Source organism: Meles meles, chromosome 3 (assembly GCF_922984935.1).
Source record: "Meles meles chromosome 3, mMelMel3.1 paternal haplotype, whole genome shotgun sequence".
In the NCBI taxonomy this organism is placed as follows: domain Eukaryota; kingdom Metazoa; phylum Chordata; class Mammalia; order Carnivora; family Mustelidae; genus Meles; species Meles meles.
The window spans coordinates 155,899,993-155,919,511 of NC_060068.1; the positions used below are offsets into that span (position 1 = coordinate 155,899,993).

Here is a 19,519-nt window from a genome sequence, read left to right on the forward strand (position 1 = left end):
CTGAGCTAGGTAGGCATTGTTACACCTAACTGCAGGCTCCAGGGGTGTGAAGCTGCCAGACATGGCGGTCAGGTCTACTCTGGGGTTGGTGGTGGTGGTGGAGGAGGCTGACTTCAGTTTTTGAAGGTGCCTGTGCTAGAGGGAAGGGACAGCTTTGTGAACTCCATGTTTGGTTCTTTGATCCGCTCAGATATTCTGCAAGGACTCTAGTAGCCTTTCTTAAATTTCTTTTCTGACAAATCAGCCTACATTTGTTTTTATTGCTTCAACTGAGAATCCTGGCCTTCAAGTATGTGATATGATGTTGTAACTGTTCCCGTGTGTCTTTGGCCACCGGTGACAGTGAAATGGAAACAGGGCATCTCATCTCTGTAACTCCAGTGGCTAGCACAGGACAAAGTAATGTAAAACAGATCTTCAACAAACCGTTGTTAATTCCTTAATTTGTGAATTCATTATTTAATTACCGAGTGAGTTTCTCCCAGAGATCCAAATATAAAATAACAGCAAATGACACCAGAATGTGTTCAGTGGCTGAGGAGAACTGTGGCCCATTCGGTCCCTTTTTCTTCACAGAAGACAAGCACAGGCATAGAGAGTTCCATAGCATTTAATTAAATATGAGATGGTAACACGCATTGGATACTTAGATACTTAGCAGCTCTGCAAAATGTTTGTAATGCCCATGGGAACTACGTGGTCCAATCAGAGACCTTCACTGTAGTGAATGTTGGAGAGTTTCTAGAACCCCAAAGAAAAACCACTAAGCTGACACAAATGCCATCTGATCTTTACCATTCCAGTTGTCTTACCACATATTCTCACCACTTCCTGGCCAGTTCCATCTTATAGCACCTCCAGAAGTGTTATGAAAACACACGTATGCACATCTGAAATAGCCTATCCTTGACTTTTCTGAAACCAGTTCCCATGGAAACCAGGACAGGTGAGGAAAAAGCTAGTGGAAAATCAGTTGAATAAGCCAAGTCTCCCTAGAATCAGCCAGGATTGCTTAATTGACCGAATGAGCTGCCTGTCAAACAGCAATCATTTCATGCTATACAGAACTAGAGGTTTACATCTCTGCCTTCTGCATTGTCTCTCGCCAGCTTTTCTTTCTTAATGAAATCTGAAAGGAGGTCAGTCAGAACCAACTTGTAATCTGATATTATACATTACCCCTGAGTATAAGATCACACATTAGCAGCAGTTATGATTATAAGAGGATAATACAATGATTCCCTCCAGTAAAAGACAGACACTCACACACAAAATTCAAAGGATAATCTGTGCCCAACAATACTGAAACACGGGATTTTAGAGCTGGAGTGACTTGGATCTTCCTCTAGACTTATGCTCTCATTTCTTTGAGAGATTGTCTATTATGTCAGGGAAACAAACTTCTGGCTTTAAGTCCTGACTTCACACCTCAGGTGGAATGACTTACCTGTCGTTTCTGTCCCCCAATTTTCCTGTAAGTTAAAGCTAACAACACACTTCATAGGACCTCTGTGGATAAGGTACCAGAGAACTAGGCTGATATGAAGTTTCCTGTGATGACCTCCTCTTTGAGACCTGGTTCCCATTTCTACAAAAGGTAAAGAACACATGTCTACCTGGTGGAAAATGTCTTCTGCTGTTGACACCTCGGGCAGATTCTGCTTTCCTCCATGCAGACATGGCATTTTCTCTGATTGTCTTCAACAGGGCACTTTGAATGAACATGCCTCTATTATAGCACTTTATGTGATTATAATCATTAGTTTACAAAGCTGCCACTTTTATTAGATTGCTCACTTTATGAGGCCCCCGACTTTATTAGTCTTCGATTCCTCATGCCCAGCCCTGGGGTTGGCATAGAGCAGGCTTTTCGTAAATACTTGTCAAGGAAATGAAAGGGATAATGCTTATGGAAATGCTTTGAAAATCACAAAAGCATGAAGCAAATCTAAGGGAATGTGAGATTATATTCATCACTACTGATGCAGAAAAAAGCATTTGTAAAGTACAATGCCCAATGGAAGATTAAATGATCTTATTATAATTAGGCTGCTAAGCCAGCAAATAAGATCTGTTAAACAGAATTTAACACCTCCTTCCCAGATATCACAAAACAAAACAAATAAAGAGATTAAAAACACATCACCTCCTCAACAAACTAAAAACAGAAAAAAAAAGATACGAAATATCAACCCCCAAAACAGCAGGGACAAACTCTTGGACAAAACCAAACCAAATCCTGAACCCATGCCCTTCATGACTTCCTGTGCCTCAGCTGCCCTGTGTGGTTCTGCAGGTGCCCAGGGGCTGGGGGCCTGTGGGAGAGACCTCTCTTGCACTCCCCTGGGTTGCGATTACTTAGCTGTCCTAACCCGGTTTGAGATAATAACCAGAAATTCATCTAGACCAAGAAATGCAAGGGGACGCATGTCAAATCTTTTTTATCTTCAAGACCAGGACCAAGTCAGCTCACTCACTGTGTATGTTTATAGTTCTCCCTTGAAGCTTGTGGCAGCATCTAAGGCCATAAAACTCAGGACAGTCTGTAGATACATTTGGGTTGGGGCAGTCTCCACACACATAGAAAGGTTATTCTTGGTTTATTGCTCAAATGCACCTCTATCTAGAGCTGGCAACAGATTCTTCTATTGTCAATGGATGCACCTGGGTGGTGGTAGCAAGAAAATCATGTGTTTGATAACTAACAGTAGAAATTTTGGGCTTCTTTTTCAGAAAAACAAAATCAAGTGGCATTTGTGGCTTTTTCTTGCCATATTCAGTTTTCATAGATGTAGCTAGCCATGGTAGTTCACATACTACATGACCCTTTCTTTCTCTTAGCCTTTTTATTATTATTATTATTATTATTATTTTTTGGTGTCCTTTTCCCCATGTGTCTGGGAAACTCCTGGCTTATGCTGCTGGTCCTGGAATGAGTATTTATAACTTTTCCTTTCACTTTCAAAATGACCCAATTTGGACAATAAATTATATTGTCATCCTGTTCTATATTATTGAAGTTTGGCTCTTGTAAATGGAACGACCCCTAATCAAGGAGAAGGTACATGGCTTGAGGGGCAGTGGGCACAGTTAGATGCCAACCATCAAACCCCATGCTGAGGGGGAACAAAATGGACAAGTTACTTAACGCCTCCAAGCCTCAGTTGCATTATCCATTAGAAAAGAGAATAATAATAATAATAATAACAATAAAAATTGCGCCAGTGCCCGGGATTACCATGAGGATGCAGGGAGACAAGATGTGTGGAGCACAAGACACACAGTGAGTCCTAGTAATGGAAGATATCATCCCTGTTCTCCTTTCCCTCTGTCTGCCCTTGCCTTCTTCCTGCCTTGTACCCCTCTTTCCCCTCTCCTCCACCCTTTCTTTCATTCTTTCCTGCTTCTTTTTATTTCTGAAATAATGGAATAATTTGGGTTGCCTGCAGCAGAGTGCTCCTGCCTCAAGCAAAATGATCCTGGAGTGGGGAGGAGTGATCCAAGCTATGTTTCTGAATCCTGTAGATTATACGGAGGGCTGGCATTAATTTTGTCTTCTTTGTCCTATGAGGGAAAGTAAGTAGGAGCTCAGTCATCTTCGTCTTCATGGTTCCAGTCCTGCATTTCTGACAATTCACTGGTTTTGGTAGAAGCTGGACATGGTGACATATGCTTCTTCCTGACTTGATCCCAAGGAAGTGAGCCCGGGCTGTCCCCGGACAGCTGGGTTCAGTGTCAGGATTCCTGGCTGGAAAGGAAATGCAGTGGGCACGGTGCTATTTGTAGTTTCAGACCCAAGCAGCAGGCCCTGGTACATATGAGGCCCATTCTTCCCACCTTCTATGCAGTCTGGGGACCTGGAAGAAGATTGCACAAGGGCCTCACACATACTGATGCTCCCAGGCAGGCTTCCGAAGGGTGAATCTCCTCTGAAGGTTTTTGGGGTGATGACTGCATGCTCTGATGGCCAGGTGGGGCCCTGCATACCCCCTCGAAGCCCTTGCTTTTCAGTCTCATCTAGTTGTGGAGGAAAAGTATCTTGCAGAAAGCTCTCTGCTTCATCTCTAGCTTGAATGCCATCCACCTTATGAATCTGGCAGTCCAGGAAGCTTTCAGGGTTGAAACTCACATTCAAATTCTGCACCAAAAAAGAGAGAAGGCATGGAGAGTGCTCCAAAGGGACACACAAACAAAGGTTCAGTTCGTGGAAGGATATCAAGAACTTTCTGACAGGGGTCTACCAGAGAATGTTGGAGAACTACCCACATGTTCTAGTTGACTCTGCCTCTGGAAACGCTCTGACACATCAAGGTCTAAAGGGACTGGCTATGTCCTCCAGCCTGGGAGACTTCCGAGACTTTTATCTCATTTTAGTTTCCTACCTCTAGGGTGGTACAGCCAGGATCTCATGAGGGACCCTAGTCATGGGATTCACAAAAGACCAAAACTTGTTGTTCAACTATTTTCTTTCCTGAAATATCATTCTTGGGTACTGAGATGCCTCTAACATTGTGGTAGAAGCACCAGAAGCCCTCACCTTTTTGGGTTTCTTGCACAGTTGTTCCAGAGTCTTCTTATGATCAGGGAGGTTGGGCCACACAATGGGTTTAATTCTGAAATGAAAGAACATTGAGAGAGAGGAAATTAATGGTGTGGGAGCATGCACAGTAGGTCTTTCCATTCATTCTGAGCCAGAAATCAGAAGAGCAGATTTCTAGTCTTGGCTCTGCTACAACTAGGTGGGTGAGATTGCGTAAGTGACTTGTTTTCCCTGGGCCTCAGTGTCCTGTCAATTCACAGAGGGGTCATTGTCAGTCATCTCTGTGAACACCGTGAACACTGTGAACACTCTGAAGTTTGGCAATGGTGTAGCTATGAAGCCAACATTCACCCTGTTCATCTACTCCTAATACAGGTGTTATCATCTTATTCCTCCTCTCTACTGGCAGCGACTCCTCTGCTCTTGTTCTTATGGAGATGAGGAATATTTTCTAAGTCACCCAGGGAAATTGCTCTAAGTTGTTCTTTTTCAAGTTGGAGTCTTATGAGAATACATGGCTCTGTGCTGTGGGCAGATTTCTAGAACATTAATAGCTTGAAGGTATGTGCCCAAAACATCATTTTTATAATGAAGCCAACATGGCTCTGTCATGGGGTAGAATGCAAAGCCCCATAAAGTCATGTGCTGAAATTCAAGCTTTCAAATACGTTCTGCATTTTCCCTGGGTACCCCCAGCCGCCCAGACATCTTGGAGGCATACTTCCTATTCTGTTAGGAGAAAAAATTTGGGAGGAGGGTTTGCCCTGTGTCAAATTTACATATCTTCATCCCTTATGAAATTAACGGTTGAAATTCACCAGTGCCCCCGGCTGTGGAGGAATATGGGCACCGTAATTCCAGAAATGCCTTATTCCCCTTTGTAGTTTTTTCATCAATAAATAGGGTTAGAGCTCCAACTGTCTGGGACCCCATGTAACCATCCTCTTTATTAGTTAAAGTTCACCTTTTTTTCCATAATGCACAGGCCAAGATGACCATCAGAGCCACAAAGAAGAAACTCAGAATGCTAATAGTTAGTAAAACAGGATCCATCCTCCCTGGAATGCAAGGATAGATCTTGGTTAGCAATCATTAACCATGTAGTAGGGGACGCTTTCAGGGTGCTTTGAATTTATTTAGTAACTTAGGACCATCTATTATTTCTTTGAAGTTACTTTTCAGTGAATAGGATGATGTACTAGATCTATAAACTAAGAATTTTGGTTTCAGTAAGTGGCACTGAACTGAGTGACCAGGTTTAGAACATCTGTCACTTGAAATATAAAAGTGACAGGCATAAGCTGGCAGAACTCTCTCCCAATTCCCACCACCAAGAGAAGGAAGCCCACTAGGAGAATGATGAGGTGGATTCTCTATACTGAAGACTCGGCAAATTCCAGTCTGAGAATGGGAGTCTGGGATGGCAGAACAGTTCCCCTCATACCTCAAAGATAAGATATGTGTGCAGTGTTTTTGTTCCTCAGGGGCCTGCCTGAGCCATGTTCTGTTTTTTTCTGGCCATCCTTGCTTCCTAGACCACGTGGGTATCTTTGTTATTCTGAAAAAGGAGGCATGGAAGAGCAGCATTTGGTTGCCCGTCTTCCATCACCACAGGTGTTCCCTAGAGTCCCTTTACAGAGACCAGCCATTGGAATTGCAGTCTAAATTGGTAAAGTGGAGGTAGTAGATGGGCATTTTGTTCAGAATTAGCATCTCCCAAGAGCATCTAGGTCAGTAGAGTCACTGATGATACCAGTAGAGTCATTTGATCAACAACTAAGGACCTTGCTCCCACCACTTCCTTGTTCTTCACCAAAGGGGCAAAGACGGCAGGTCATTCTATAAAACTGTAAGAATGCCCTCAGGGGAGTCCTAACTTGTGGGTTCATTTAGCCTCTCTGGCTCTCACTCCTGCTCACACACTTTGATATGCAAAGCCCTACGAAGGGCACAAAGATTCTGCAGTCACTTCCCACCTGTGATCTCTGGTGTTCTGAAGTGGAAGATTGGACTCCATTCACTCCAGAAGCCTTGAAAATAGTTGGCATTAGGGATGGACCGGACTTTAATCTCATACATTGCATCAGGTTGTAGTTTTCTCTGTAGGAGTGTCAGCTTTGTACTGGATATGTTCACATGCTAAAGAACAAAGTACGCTGTTACATGTCTAGGATTGAAAAAGAAGTGCTACCCAGATCCCCTGAATCAATTCAAGTCGAGTTTCTTCAGTCACATGGATACTCTCATTAGGAAAAGAAGCTATGACATGGGGAGGACCATGCTACCAGGGGTCAGGGAGGGCAACAGTACCTACCATAAGTCTTTGTTCAGATGAGCTGGGCTCTCCACTCCAGGAGGATTTAAATCACTCCCAGGCTCCCACCTTCCTTTCTATACTTTAATTTCTTTTTTCCCCTATTCCCCCATTTCACATTCCAAAAGGAAATAAAAGGGAATGGTAAGGTTAGTGAGCAGGAATAATTTCTCCCTAGAAAATATACCATTCTATATTGTAAATAGCAATATAGAGACAATAGTATCTTCAAAAACGTGTATTACCCTTAAGGAAAAAAAAAACAGCTTTCAATTTGATCAATAAAAAGTTAATATTCCGAGGGAGGAGTCAAGATGGCGGAGAAGTAGCAGGCTGCGACTACATCAGGTAGCAGGAGATCAGCTTGATAGCTTATCTAAACATTGCAAACACCTACAAATCCAATGGGAGATCGAAGGGAAGAACAGCAATTCTAGAAACAGAAAATCAACCACTTTCTGAAAGCTAGGACTGGCGGAAAAGTGAATCTAAAATGACGGGAAGATAGACTGCGGGGGAGGTCTCCTGGCAAGCGGCAGAGCAATGGAGCACAAAATCAGGACTTTTAAAAGTCTGTTCCACTGAGGGACATTGCTCCAGAGACTAAACCGGGGTGAAGCCCACGCGGGGTCAGTGTGGCCCCAGATCCCGCAGGGTCACAGAAGGATCGGGGGTGTTGGAGTGTCGCAGAGCTCGCAGGTGTTAGAACGGAGAAGCTGGCTACAGAGACAGAGCCGCGGACTGAACTCTCAGCTCGGGGTTACCTTGAACTGGCCGCGGGCTGGGTGAGCTCAGAGCACGGCTGGAGGCTGGGGATACGGGAGTGATTGGGTGCTGTCCTCTGGGGGCGCACTGAGGAGTTGGCCCTTGGGCTCTCGGCTCCTCCGGGCCGGAGACTAGGAGGCCACCATTTTCATTCCCGTCCTCTAGAACTCTACGGAAAGCGTTCACGGAACAGAAGCTCCCAAAAGTGAACCCAAGCGGATTACTTAGTCCGGCTCCCAGTAAGGGCGGTGCAATTCCGCCTCGGGCAAAGACACTTGAGAGTCACTACAACAGACCCCTCCCCCAGAAGATCAACAAAATATCCAGCCAGGACGAAGTTCATCTATCAAGGAAAGCAGGTTCAATACCTAAGACAGCAGCAGAATTCCAGAGGAGGAGAAAGCAAAGCACGGAACTCATGGCTTTCTCCCCATGATTCTTTAGTCTTGCAGTTAACTCAATTTTTTTTCTTTCTTTTTTCTTCTTCTGCTAAATTTTTTTAAAAAACTTTTACCCTTTTCTTTTTTAACGTTTTTTGACTAGTTTATCTAAAATACATATTTTTCTTCTTTTTTATATTTTTTCTTTATTTGTTTTATTTTTTAAAATTTTTTCTTTTTTTTTCTGAACCTCTTTTTATCACCTTTCAGCCCCCCACAATTTGGGGTCTCTTCTGATTTGGTTACAGTGAATTTTTCTGGGGTCTTTGCCACGCTTTTAGTATTTTATTTGATCCTTCATATCCTGTCCATATCTGGACAAAATGACAAGGCGGAAAAAATCACCACAAACAAAAGAACAAGAGGCAGTACCGAAGGCTAGGGACCTAATCAACACAGACATTGGTAATATGTCAGATCAAGAGTTCAGAATGACGATTCTGAAGGTTCTAGCCGGGCTCGAAAAAGGCATGGAAGATATTAGAGAAACCCTCTCTGGAGATATAAAAGCCCTTTCTGGAGAAATTAAAGAACTAAAATCTAACCAAGTTGAAATAAAAAAAGCTATTAATGAGGTGCAGTCAAAAATGGAGGCTCTCACTGCTAGGCTAAATGAGGCAGAAGAAAGAATTAGTGATATAGAAGACCAAATGACAGAGAATAAAGAAGCCAAGCAAAAGAGGGACAAACAGCTACTGGACCACAAGGGGAGAATTCGAGATATAAGTGACACCATAAGACAAAACAACATTAGAATAATTGGGATTCCAGAAGAAGAAGAAAGAGAGAGGGGAGCAGAAGGTCTATTGGAGAGAATTATTGGAGAGAATTTTCCTAATATGGCAAAGGGAACAAGCATCAAAATCCAGGAGGTGCAGAGAACCCCCCTCAAAGTCAACAAGAATAGGTCCACACCCCGTCACCTAATAGTAAAATTTACAAGTCTTAGTGACAAAGAGAAAAACCTCAAAGCAGCCCAGGAAAAGAAGTCTGTAACATACAATGGTAAAAATATTAGATTGGCAGCAGACTTATCCACAGAGACCTGGCAGGCCAGAAAGAGCTGGCATGATATATTCAGAGCACTAAATGAGAAAAACATGCAGGCAAGAATACTATATCCAGCTAGGCTATCATTGAAAATAGAAGGAGAGATAAAAAGCTTCCAGGACAAACAAAACCTGAAAGAATTTGCAAACACCAAACCAGCTCTATAGGAAATATTGAAAGGGGTCCTCTAAGCAAAGAGAGAGCCTAAAAGTAGTAGATCAGAATGGAACAGAGACAATATACAGTAACAGTCACCTTACAGGCAATATAATGGCACTAAATTCATATCTCTCAATAGTTACCCTGAATGTAAATGGGCTAAATGCCCAAATCAAAAGACACAGGGTATCAGAATGGATAAAAAAACAAAACCCATCAATATGTTGCCTACAAGAAACTCAATTTAGACCCGAAGACACCTCCAGATTTAAAGTGAGGGGGTGGAAAACAATTTACCATGCTAATGGGCATCAGAAGAAAGCTGGGGTGGCAATCCTTATATCAGATCAATTAGATTTTAAGTCAAAGACTATAATAAGAGATGAGGAAGGACACTATATCCTACTCAAAGGGTCCGTCCAACAAGAAGATCTAACAATTTTAAATATCTATGCCCCTAACGTGGGAGCAGCCAACTATATAAACCAATTAATAATAAAATCAAAGAAACACATCAATAGTAATACAATAATAGTAGGGGACTTGAACACTCCCCTCACTGAAATGGACAGATCATCCAAGCAAAAGACCAACAAGGAAATAAAGGCCTTAAGTGACACACTGGACCAGATGGACATCACAGATATATTCAGAACATTTCATCCCAAAGCAACAGAATACACATTCTTCTCGAGTGCACATGGAACATTCTCCAGAATAGATCACATCCTGGGTCCTAAATCAGGTCTCAACTGGTATCAAAAGATTGGGATCATTCCCTGCGAATTTTCAGGCCACAATGCTCTGAAGCTAGAACTCAATCACAAGAGGAAAGCTGGAAAGAACCCAAATACATGGAGACTAAACAGCATCCTTCTACAGAATGAATGGGTCAACCAGGAAATTAAAGAATTGAAAAAATTCATGGAAACAAATGATAATGAAAACACAACGGTTCAAAATCTGTGGGACACAGCAAAGGCAGTCCTGAGAGGAAAGTATATAGCGGTACAAGCCTTTCTCAAGAAAGAAGAAAGGTCTCAAGTACACAACCTAACCCTACACCTAAAGGAGCTGGAGAAAGAACAAGAAAGAAACCCTAAACCCAGCAGGAGAAGAGAAATCATAATGATCAGAGCAGAAATCAATGAAATAGAAACAAACAAACAAACAAAAACAATAGAACAAATCAATGAAACTAGGAGCTGGTTCTTTGAAACAATGAATAAGATTAATAAACCCCTGGCCAGACTTATCAAAAAGAAAAGAGAAAGGACCCAAATAAATAAAATCACAAATGAAAGAGGAGAGATCACAACTAACACCAAAGAAATACAGACAATTATAAGAACATACTATGAGCAACTCTACGCCAACAAATTGGACAATCTGGAAGAAATGGATGCATTCCTAGAGACATATAAACTACCACAACTGAACCAGGAAGAAATAGAAAACCTGAACAGACCCATAACCAGTAAGGAGATCGAAACAGTCATCAAAAATCTCCAAAAAAAACAAAAGCCCAGGGCCAGACGGCTTCCCGGGGAAGTCTACCAAACATTTAAAGAAGAACTAATTCCTATTCTCCTGAAACTGTTCCAAAAAATAGAAATGGAAGGAAAACTTCCAAACTCATTTTATGAGGCCAGCATCACCTTGATCCCAACACCAGACAAGGATCCCACCAAAAAAGAGAACTACAGACCAATATCCTTGATGAACACAGATGCAAAAATTCTCGCCAAAATACTAGCCAATAGGATTCAACTGTACATTAAAAGGAGTATTCACGACGACCAAGTGGGATTTAATCCAGGGCTGCAAGGTTGGTTCAACATCTGCAAATCAATCAATGTGATAGAACACATTAATAAAAGAAAGAACAAGAACCATATGATACTCTCCATAGATGCTGAAAAAGCATTTGACAAAGTACAGCATCCCTTCCTGATAAAAACTCTTCAAAGTGTAGGGATAGAGGGCACCTACCTCAATATTATCAAAGCCATCTATGAAAAACCCACCGCAAATATCATTCTCAATGGAGAAAAACTGAAAGCTTTTCCGTTAAGGTCAGGAACACGGCAGGGATGTCCATTATCACCACTGCTATTCAACATAGTACTAGAAGTCCTAGCCTCAGCAATCAGACAACAAAAAGAAATTAAAGGCATCCAAATCGGCAAAGAAGAAGTCAAATTATCAGTATTCACAGATGATATGATACTATATGTGGAAAATCCAAAAGAATCCACTCCAAAACTGCTAGAACTTGTACAGGAATTCAGTAAAGTGTCAGGATATAAAATCAATGCACAGAAATCAGTTGCATTTCTCTACACCAACAACAAGACAGAAGAAAGAGAAATTAAGGAGTCAATCCCATTTACCATTGCACCCAAAACTATAAGATACCTAGGAATAAACCTAACCAAAGAGGCTAAGAATCTATATGCAGAAAATTATAAAGTACTCATGAAAGAAATTGAGGAAGACACAAAGAAATGGAAAAATGTTCCATGCTCCTGGATTGGAAGAATAAATATTGTGAAAATGTCTATGCTACCTAAAGCAATCTACACATTTAATGCAATCCCTATCAAAATACCATCCATTTTTTTAAAGGAATGGAACAAATAATCCTAAAATTTATATGGAACCAGAAAAGACCTCGAATAGCCAAAGGAATATTGAAAAAGAAAGCCAAAGTTGGTGGCATCACAATTCCGGACTTCAAACTCTATTACAAAGCTGTCATCATCAAGACAGTATGGTACTGGCACAAAAACAGACACATAGATCAATGGAACAGAATAGAGAGCCCAGAAATAGACCCTCAACTCTATGGTCAACTAATCTTCGACAAAGCAGGAAAGAATGTTCAATGGAAAAAAGACAGCCTCTTCAATAAATGGTGCTGGGAAAATTGGACAGCCACGTGCAGAAAAATGAAATTGTACCACTTCCTTACACCATACACGAAAATAGACTCAGAATTGATGAAGGACCACAATGTGAGAAAGGAATCCATCAAAATCCTTGAGGAGAACACAGGCAGCGACCTCTTCGACCTCAGCCGCAGCAACATCTTCCTAGGAACATCGGCAAAGGTTGATGATGGACTATTGGGCATCATCAAAATGAACTATTGGGATTTCATCAAGGGCAAAAATGAACTATTGGGATTTCATCAAGATCAAAAGCTTTTGCACAGCAAAGGAAACAGTTAACAAAACCAAAAGACAACTGACAGAATGGGAGAAGATATTTGCAAATGACATATCAGATAAAGGGCTAGTGTCCAAAATCTATAAAGAGCTTATCAAACTCAACACCCAAAGAACAAATAATCCAATCAAGAAATGGGCAGAAGGGGCGCCTGGGTGGCTCAGTGGATTAAGCTGCTGTCTTCGGCTCAGGTCATGATCTCAGGGTCCTGGGATCGAGCCCCGCATCGGGCTCTCTGCTCTGCGGGGGGCCCGCTTCCTCCTCTCTCTCTGCCTGCCTCTCTGCCTACTTGTGATCTCTCTCTCTGTCACATAAATAAATAAAATCTTAAAAAAAAATTAAAAAAAAAATGGGCAGAGGACATGAACAGACATTTCTGCAAAAAAGACATCCAGATGGCCAACAGAGACATGAAAAAGTACTCCACATCACTCAGCATCAGGGAAATACAAATCAAAACGACAATGAGATATCACCTCACACCAGTCAGAATGGCTAAAATTAACAATTCAGGATATGACAGGTGCTGGCAAGGATGTGGAGAAGGGGGAACCCTCCTACACTGTTGGTGGGAATGCAAGCTGGTGCAACCACTCTGGAAAACAGCATGGAGGTTCCTCAAAATGTTGAACATAGAACTACCCTATGACCCAGCAATTGCACTACAGGGTATTTACCCTAAAGATACAAACATAGTGATCCGAAGGGGCACGTGTACCCGAATGTTTATAGCAGCAATGTCTACAATAGCCAAACTATGGAAAGAACCTAGATGTCCATCAACAGATTAATAGATAAAGAAGATGTGGTATATATACACAATGGAATACTATGCAATCAAAGGAAATGAAATCTTGCCATTTGCGACGATGTGGATGGAACTAGAGGGTATCATGCTTAGTGAAATAAGTCAATCGGAGAAAGACAACTATCATATGATCTCCCTGATGTGAGGACATAGAGATGCAACATGGGGGTTCAGGGGGGTAGGAGAAGAATAAATGAAACAAGATGGGATTGGGAGGGAGACAAACCATAAATGACTCTTAATCTCACAAAACAAACTGGGGGTTGCTGGGGGAAGGTGGGGATGGGAGAGGGGGAGGGTGTTATGGACATTGGGGAGGGTATGTGCTATGGTGAGGGCTGTGAAGTGTGTAAACCTGGTGATTCACAGACCTATACCCCTGGGGATAAAAATACATTATATTTTTATATTTATAAAAAAAAATGGATGAATACCCAACTTTTGTAGCAACATGAACGGGACTGGAAGTGATTATGCTGAGTGAAATAAGTTAAGCAGAGAGAGTCAAGTATCATATGGTTTCACTTATTTGTGGAGCATAACAAATGACATGGAAGACATTGGGAGATGGAGAGGAGAAGGAAGTTGAGGGAAATTGGAAGGGGAGGCGAACCATAAGAGACTATGGACTCTGAAAAACAAGCCGAGGGTTTTGAAGGGGCGGGGGTGGGAGGTTGGGGGAACCAGGTGGTGGGTAATAGGGAGGGCACCAATTGCATGGAGCACTGGGTGTTGTGCAAAAACAATGAATACTGTTACGCTGAAAAAAAAATAAATTAATTAATTTAAAGAAAAAAGGAAGAAAACCTTGAATTATTAAAAAAATAGAAAAAAGTTAATATTCCATTGTTATTTACATTTATAATTATTCAATTATTAGTTTTCATGTATTTATTGAATTTACATATTTCTAATTTATGAGACATTTCCAAGTTTCTTGCTAATTTTTCTATTCTACATTTGTCCTTTTCTTTCTTTTTTTTTTTTAAGAGCTTATTTATTTATTTGACCAATAGAGAGATCACAGGTAGGCAGAGAGGCAGAGAGGCAGACCCAGACAGAGAAAGAGGAGGAAGCAGACTCCCTGCCGAGCAAAGAGCCGGGTGCAGGCTCGATCCTAGGACCCTGAGATCATGACCTGAGCCGAAGGCAGAGGTTTAACCCACTGAGCCACCCAGGTGCCCCAACATTTGTCCTTTTCTTAATGATTTATAAGACCTTTTTTTTTAAAAGATTTTATTTATTTGACAGATGGCGATCACAAGTAGGCAGAGAAGCAGGCAGAGAGAGAGGAGGAAGAAGGCTCCCTGCTGAGCAGATAGCCCAATGCAGGGCTTGATCCCTGGACTCTGGGATCATGACCTGAGCTGAAGGCAGAGGCTTAACCCACTGAGCCACCCAGGAGCCCCTGTAAGACCTCTTTATATAGGAAAGATATTAACCATCTGTCAGTTATATATGTTGCAATTTAATCCTAATTTATAATTTCTAAGTTGTCTAATGACTTTGATTATTTTATGTGCTGACATTCATAAGCCTTTATTTTTATGTAGTCACACGTATCAATCTTTTCCCTTGCTTTTATACTTAGAATATTCTTCTTCATCTCAAGATTATATAAACATTTACCTATATTTTCTCTACCTTATTTATAGTTTCACTTTTATATAATTTCCTTAAATCATCTTTTTATTTTTATTTTTTTACATGGAGCAAGTTAAACATTTAACTTGAAATTTTTTGGCAAGTAGCAAACTGAGTGTCCTACTATCATTTATTCAAGATCCTTCCTTTCTTCACTATGGTTGTTTTTCCATTGGTGCATTTTCAGATGAAGGTTCAAGAGGGCAGGATCAAGGTAGCCTATTTGTGGGGTGGATATGTAGAAAGACAGAGAAGGCTATTTAGGACAGACATTACACTTAATATAAGAACTGTACAGCAACATGCTGTGGAAAAAGAAGGCTAATCCTGGCCTGAGAAAAGGGAAGAGTATGGGTAAGTAGACACTCTTCACCTTGAGAAGGAGAAGCCATCATTTGGTTTTTGTCCATGTGGCACAAAAAAGACAGAAGTTAAGCCAGTAGGTTATGAGGAACCTGAGAATCTGGGACACTCTATTTTTCTCCCGTCTTTTCCTCAAGACAAATTACAGGGACAGCTAGACCATTCCAACAACAGTAACTTATAGAGTCTAAGTAATCCTCCAAATTGATACAAATGAATCTTGTTACTAAGCAGATGAAGAACTCAGGCCCTTAAAAAAATGAAGAAAAAAATTCCACTCGCTTCCTTACTTCAGGCTGATTCCACAACTCCTGTGACCCAGACTGTGGCTATGACTTGGTGATGGTTTTTGCCTGATTTGCCTGTGAGGGTTGTGTACTTTTTGAGACCCCCAAATAAAGAGGATAGATTCTGTCTTAATCTATATTGTTAATTCAATAGCCTAATTTAGAAACATTATAAAAAGAAAAAAATAGAGCAAGAAAAAAAAATTAGAGCTAGAATGGGATGGCCCCCAAAAGACCTAGGTTTTGTGGAACCTGAAGCTTCTTTTTTTTTTTTTTTTAATAATTTATTTATTTGACAGAGAGAAATCACAACTAGGCAGAGAGGCAGGCAGAGAGAGAGGAGGAAGCAGGCTCCCCGCGGAGCAGAGAGCCCGATGCGGGGCTCGATCCCAGGACCTTGGGATCATGACCTGAGCCGAAGGCAGAGGCTTTAACCCACTGAGCCACCCAGGCGCCCGAACCTGAAGCTTCTTTCAGGAAAAGTTACACTTTGTTTTTTAAAGATTTTATGTATTTATTTGACAGAAAGAGATACAGCAAGAGAGGGAACACAAGGAGGGGGAGTAGGAGAGGGAGAAGCAGGCTTCCCGCCCAGCAGGGAGCCTGACCTGAGCTGACCACAGACTGTTAATGACTGAGCCATGCAGACTCCCCAAGAAAAGGTATATTTTGACCATAAAATTGCTAGGGGCCCTCCCCAGGTAAATTCACCTCTGGGACAATGAAATTTATAACATTAAGAAGTTTTTATTTTAGAGTTTTATGTAAGTGTTTTAAATTTTGTGTATTTTATGTAAATTTACTTATGAAGTATATTTATATATACGTCTTTATGAATGTTGTAATGGATAAATGCGGGTAATCTACATACCATCCAGTCTTTGTCATTTTTTTCCTGGCGATAGGCCACCTCATGCATTAATTCTTTCACATACTTCTTCTGTGAATGAGATGTGTTAAATGTCACCAGAAAGTCATTTGCTCCCTCCCGATAGATGACTCTTATGTCAAAAGGAGCCTCAGGTTTAACTGGAAAGGAAAAAGAAAGGAGGTCAGTCTATAGGGCAGTCAAGAAAACAATTATACTTTAATTCATCTACTCTGAAAATCACATTCTTTTTCTGAGTCAGTAACTGGGCAACTGTGGAGAAAACCGTTTCTTCTTCTTCTTCCTGATTCACAGCCTGACTACACTTTTCAGCCTCCCCAGCAGTTGGGTGTGGTCTTGTGAGCAATGTGGGTGGAAGTGATGTGCACCATCTCCCATCCTGGCCCAGGAACCTTATGTATGGCCCTATGCTTATTCCCTTTCTAACACTTGGAGACATATGTTGAAGACAAAGGAACCACAGAATGAAGGAACTCTAAATATTACTTGGAGGAGCATCAACCACATATTAGAAATACCTATTTTGGGACAGGACTGGAAGAGATTATGCTGAGCGAAATAAGTCAAGCAGAGAGAGTCAAGTATCATATGGTCTCACTTATTTGTGGAGCATAACAAATAACATGGAGGACATGGGGAGATGGAGAGGAGAGGGAGTTGAGGGAAACTGGAAGGGGAGATGAACCATGAGAGACTATGGAAAACAACCAGAGGGTTTTGAAGGGGCTGGGGGCAGGGGGAGGTTGAGGAACCAGGTAGTGGGTAATAGGGAGGGCACGTACTGCATGGAGCACTGGGTGTGGTGCAAAAACAATGAACACTGTTATGCTGAAAATAAACAAATAAAAAAAAAGAAAAAAAAAAGAAATACCTATTTTGATTCTTATGTGAGCAAAAAATAAACTTTTGGTGTTTGAGATATCATATGTTTTAGGGCTTATTTGTTATAGCAGCTAGTGCCAATTCTACACTAAAACATATTCTCTTTGCCTTTTGAATACTAGAGAACTTGCTAATAACTAGCCCCAAATAGGAGTATTTGAACTTTGAGTCCTCGTTATTCCAATAAAATCAGATTGTAAGCTGGGAGACTTGCACGTCTCGGCTATATAGAAGTTGAGGGTCTGCCTCCTGGCCCTAAGCTCATAACTTCCGGTGTGACTTCAGTCTATTGGCTCTAAATTCTTCTCTGGTCTCTTCCTTCTGCCTGCTTATCATGCAAAATTCCTCTTAGGATCATATGCACCATATATAAAATGCTATTGAGGGAGATAGGTTTTATTCTAGGCAAAATGATCCCAGAGAAACGTACCAAATTCCTTGAAAAGAATGCTTGTAGGGGGCCTCTCCACTATTGTCCAGGAGCTTTCCTGTCTTGGGTTCTTAGTTACTCTATCGCCAAAGCCTGGGCTGTTAGTTGTCTAAAGATGGGGCAGCCACTTTTTTGCATGGCTGATCTCAGACAGAGATGGGGAGCACATAGGCTAACATCTAAGCTAAACCTATTGTTAATGAGAGAGTATGTGCTCATCAAACTCTTACTCTGTAGACTGAACTGGAGTCTAAGCTACCTGATTTGGGCTTTAAGATTGATTTGCTGACCCACTAAAGTGAACTCATGTGGTGGAATTTGGCTCACTTATTGTAGTCACTCACTCATAGTGGTAACCACCTAGGATTTTCCTGCATTCCCCCAGAAATCCTGAAAAAGAGGTAGTGTCTCCTTTGCCCTTCGATGTCTTGTAAAAGAGGAAGTTTATTCTTTTCTACTCTTAGATGCACTATAGAAAGGGAAGGTACCCAGGGGGAACAAGGGGAAAAGGCAGGTGGGTATAAAGAAACAGACCAACAGAGAATATTGTCAACAATTTTCACGTGCCAAGTCAGTTCCTACTCTTCATTCAAGAGAATAATTAAGATTCACCTTCTCAATGAAACCTCTGACACTGAATTCCTTGCCTCATTCCCATCTCCCAAGGACTCCCAATAAGGGAAGAACAGACTGATATTGATTATACACCTACTAATCACCAAGTGCTTTAGTTACACAAGCTTCCACCAACAATCCCTTATTACTGCTATACTGATGAGGAAACTGAGTCTCAGAGAGATTAATTAAGTTCAGGCTTCTATAAAATGGTTTTCTAGTATTTAAAGCCAATTCTCTCTGATTCTGAGGCTTGCTCTTCTCTAGCTTTTGTTTCTGTGCTCCATTATCTCATACTGGCTTGCCAGGTTTCCTCCAAATAGGTCTGTCTCTGGTTCAAAGGGTGCCTTTGAGCACATTAGAAAAAGTAGCTAATTTTTCAAGCAATATTTTTATAAGTTAATTTATTCTGGAAATAATCTGAACAATAACAGATTTACTCCACCAAGGCAAATGGGAAGGGAGGAAGCTACCCCTCTAGCTTTATCAGAGGACCCAAACCTAAAGAAGGGGAAGTATGTGAGGGCCAGGTAGTTGCAGGGGAACTCTGGTCTAGGGCTCAATAAGGGGCTTCCAGCTTAAATTCAATTCAATGACAGTTCTGCCAATGAAATATAACTTTAAGAACCAGAAGAAGGTACTACTGAGTAATATGCCTCCACTCTCTCATGCTGGTTGTTTAAGGGTGCTTTCTAAAACCCCAAGAGGCTCCTAACTCCCACTTCACAGGGATATATGCTACCAGGTGTAAGCACTACTGCTTTTTTCCCTTGGCCCCTCAGATGTGTGTGTGTTTTTTTTTAAGATTTGTTTCTGCTGGGGTATAGAAATTGGGCCTCTGAGAGAACTGGGTATGATTTGGGAATTCAGATGGACAGGGTGCCACCTGGAGTCTCTAAAATGCCAGGAGTCTGTCAGAAGACTAAGAATCTCTGCTCTTTCTACCTGCTCTCAGAGAAGTGAGAGATACATATTTGCAATTATGTGTGTGTGTGTGTGTGTGTGTGCATATATATACATTTGCAATTTCAGTGATGAACCTGTAGATATTATGCTCTTGCACAGTGCACAAACTGACCATCCATCCATGACAGCCTAGTCT

General features: G+C 41.4%; 1 protein-coding gene across 5 annotated transcripts in view; it reads right to left on the minus strand.

Moving 5' to 3' along the window:
- Window positions 1–592: 592 nt before the first annotated feature.
- Window positions 593–19,519, minus strand: part of IL7R (interleukin 7 receptor) — a 38,941-nt gene continuing 20,014 nt past the window's right edge. For all 5 annotated transcript variants that reach the window (XM_046000444.1, XM_046000442.1, XM_046000440.1 and 2 more), the window contains 5 exons: window positions 16,473–16,630; window positions 6,517–6,679; window positions 5,505–5,598; window positions 4,538–4,613; window positions 593–4,138 (listed from right to left, as the gene is read on the minus strand). In XM_046000444.1, coding sequence (XP_045856400.1) covers window positions 3,635–4,138; window positions 4,538–4,613; window positions 5,505–5,598; window positions 6,517–6,679; window positions 16,473–16,630 — 995 coding nt within the window. In that variant the 3' untranslated portion in view covers window positions 593–3,634. The remainder of the gene's footprint in view (window positions 4,139–4,537; window positions 4,614–5,504; window positions 5,599–6,516; window positions 6,680–16,472; window positions 16,631–19,519) is intronic.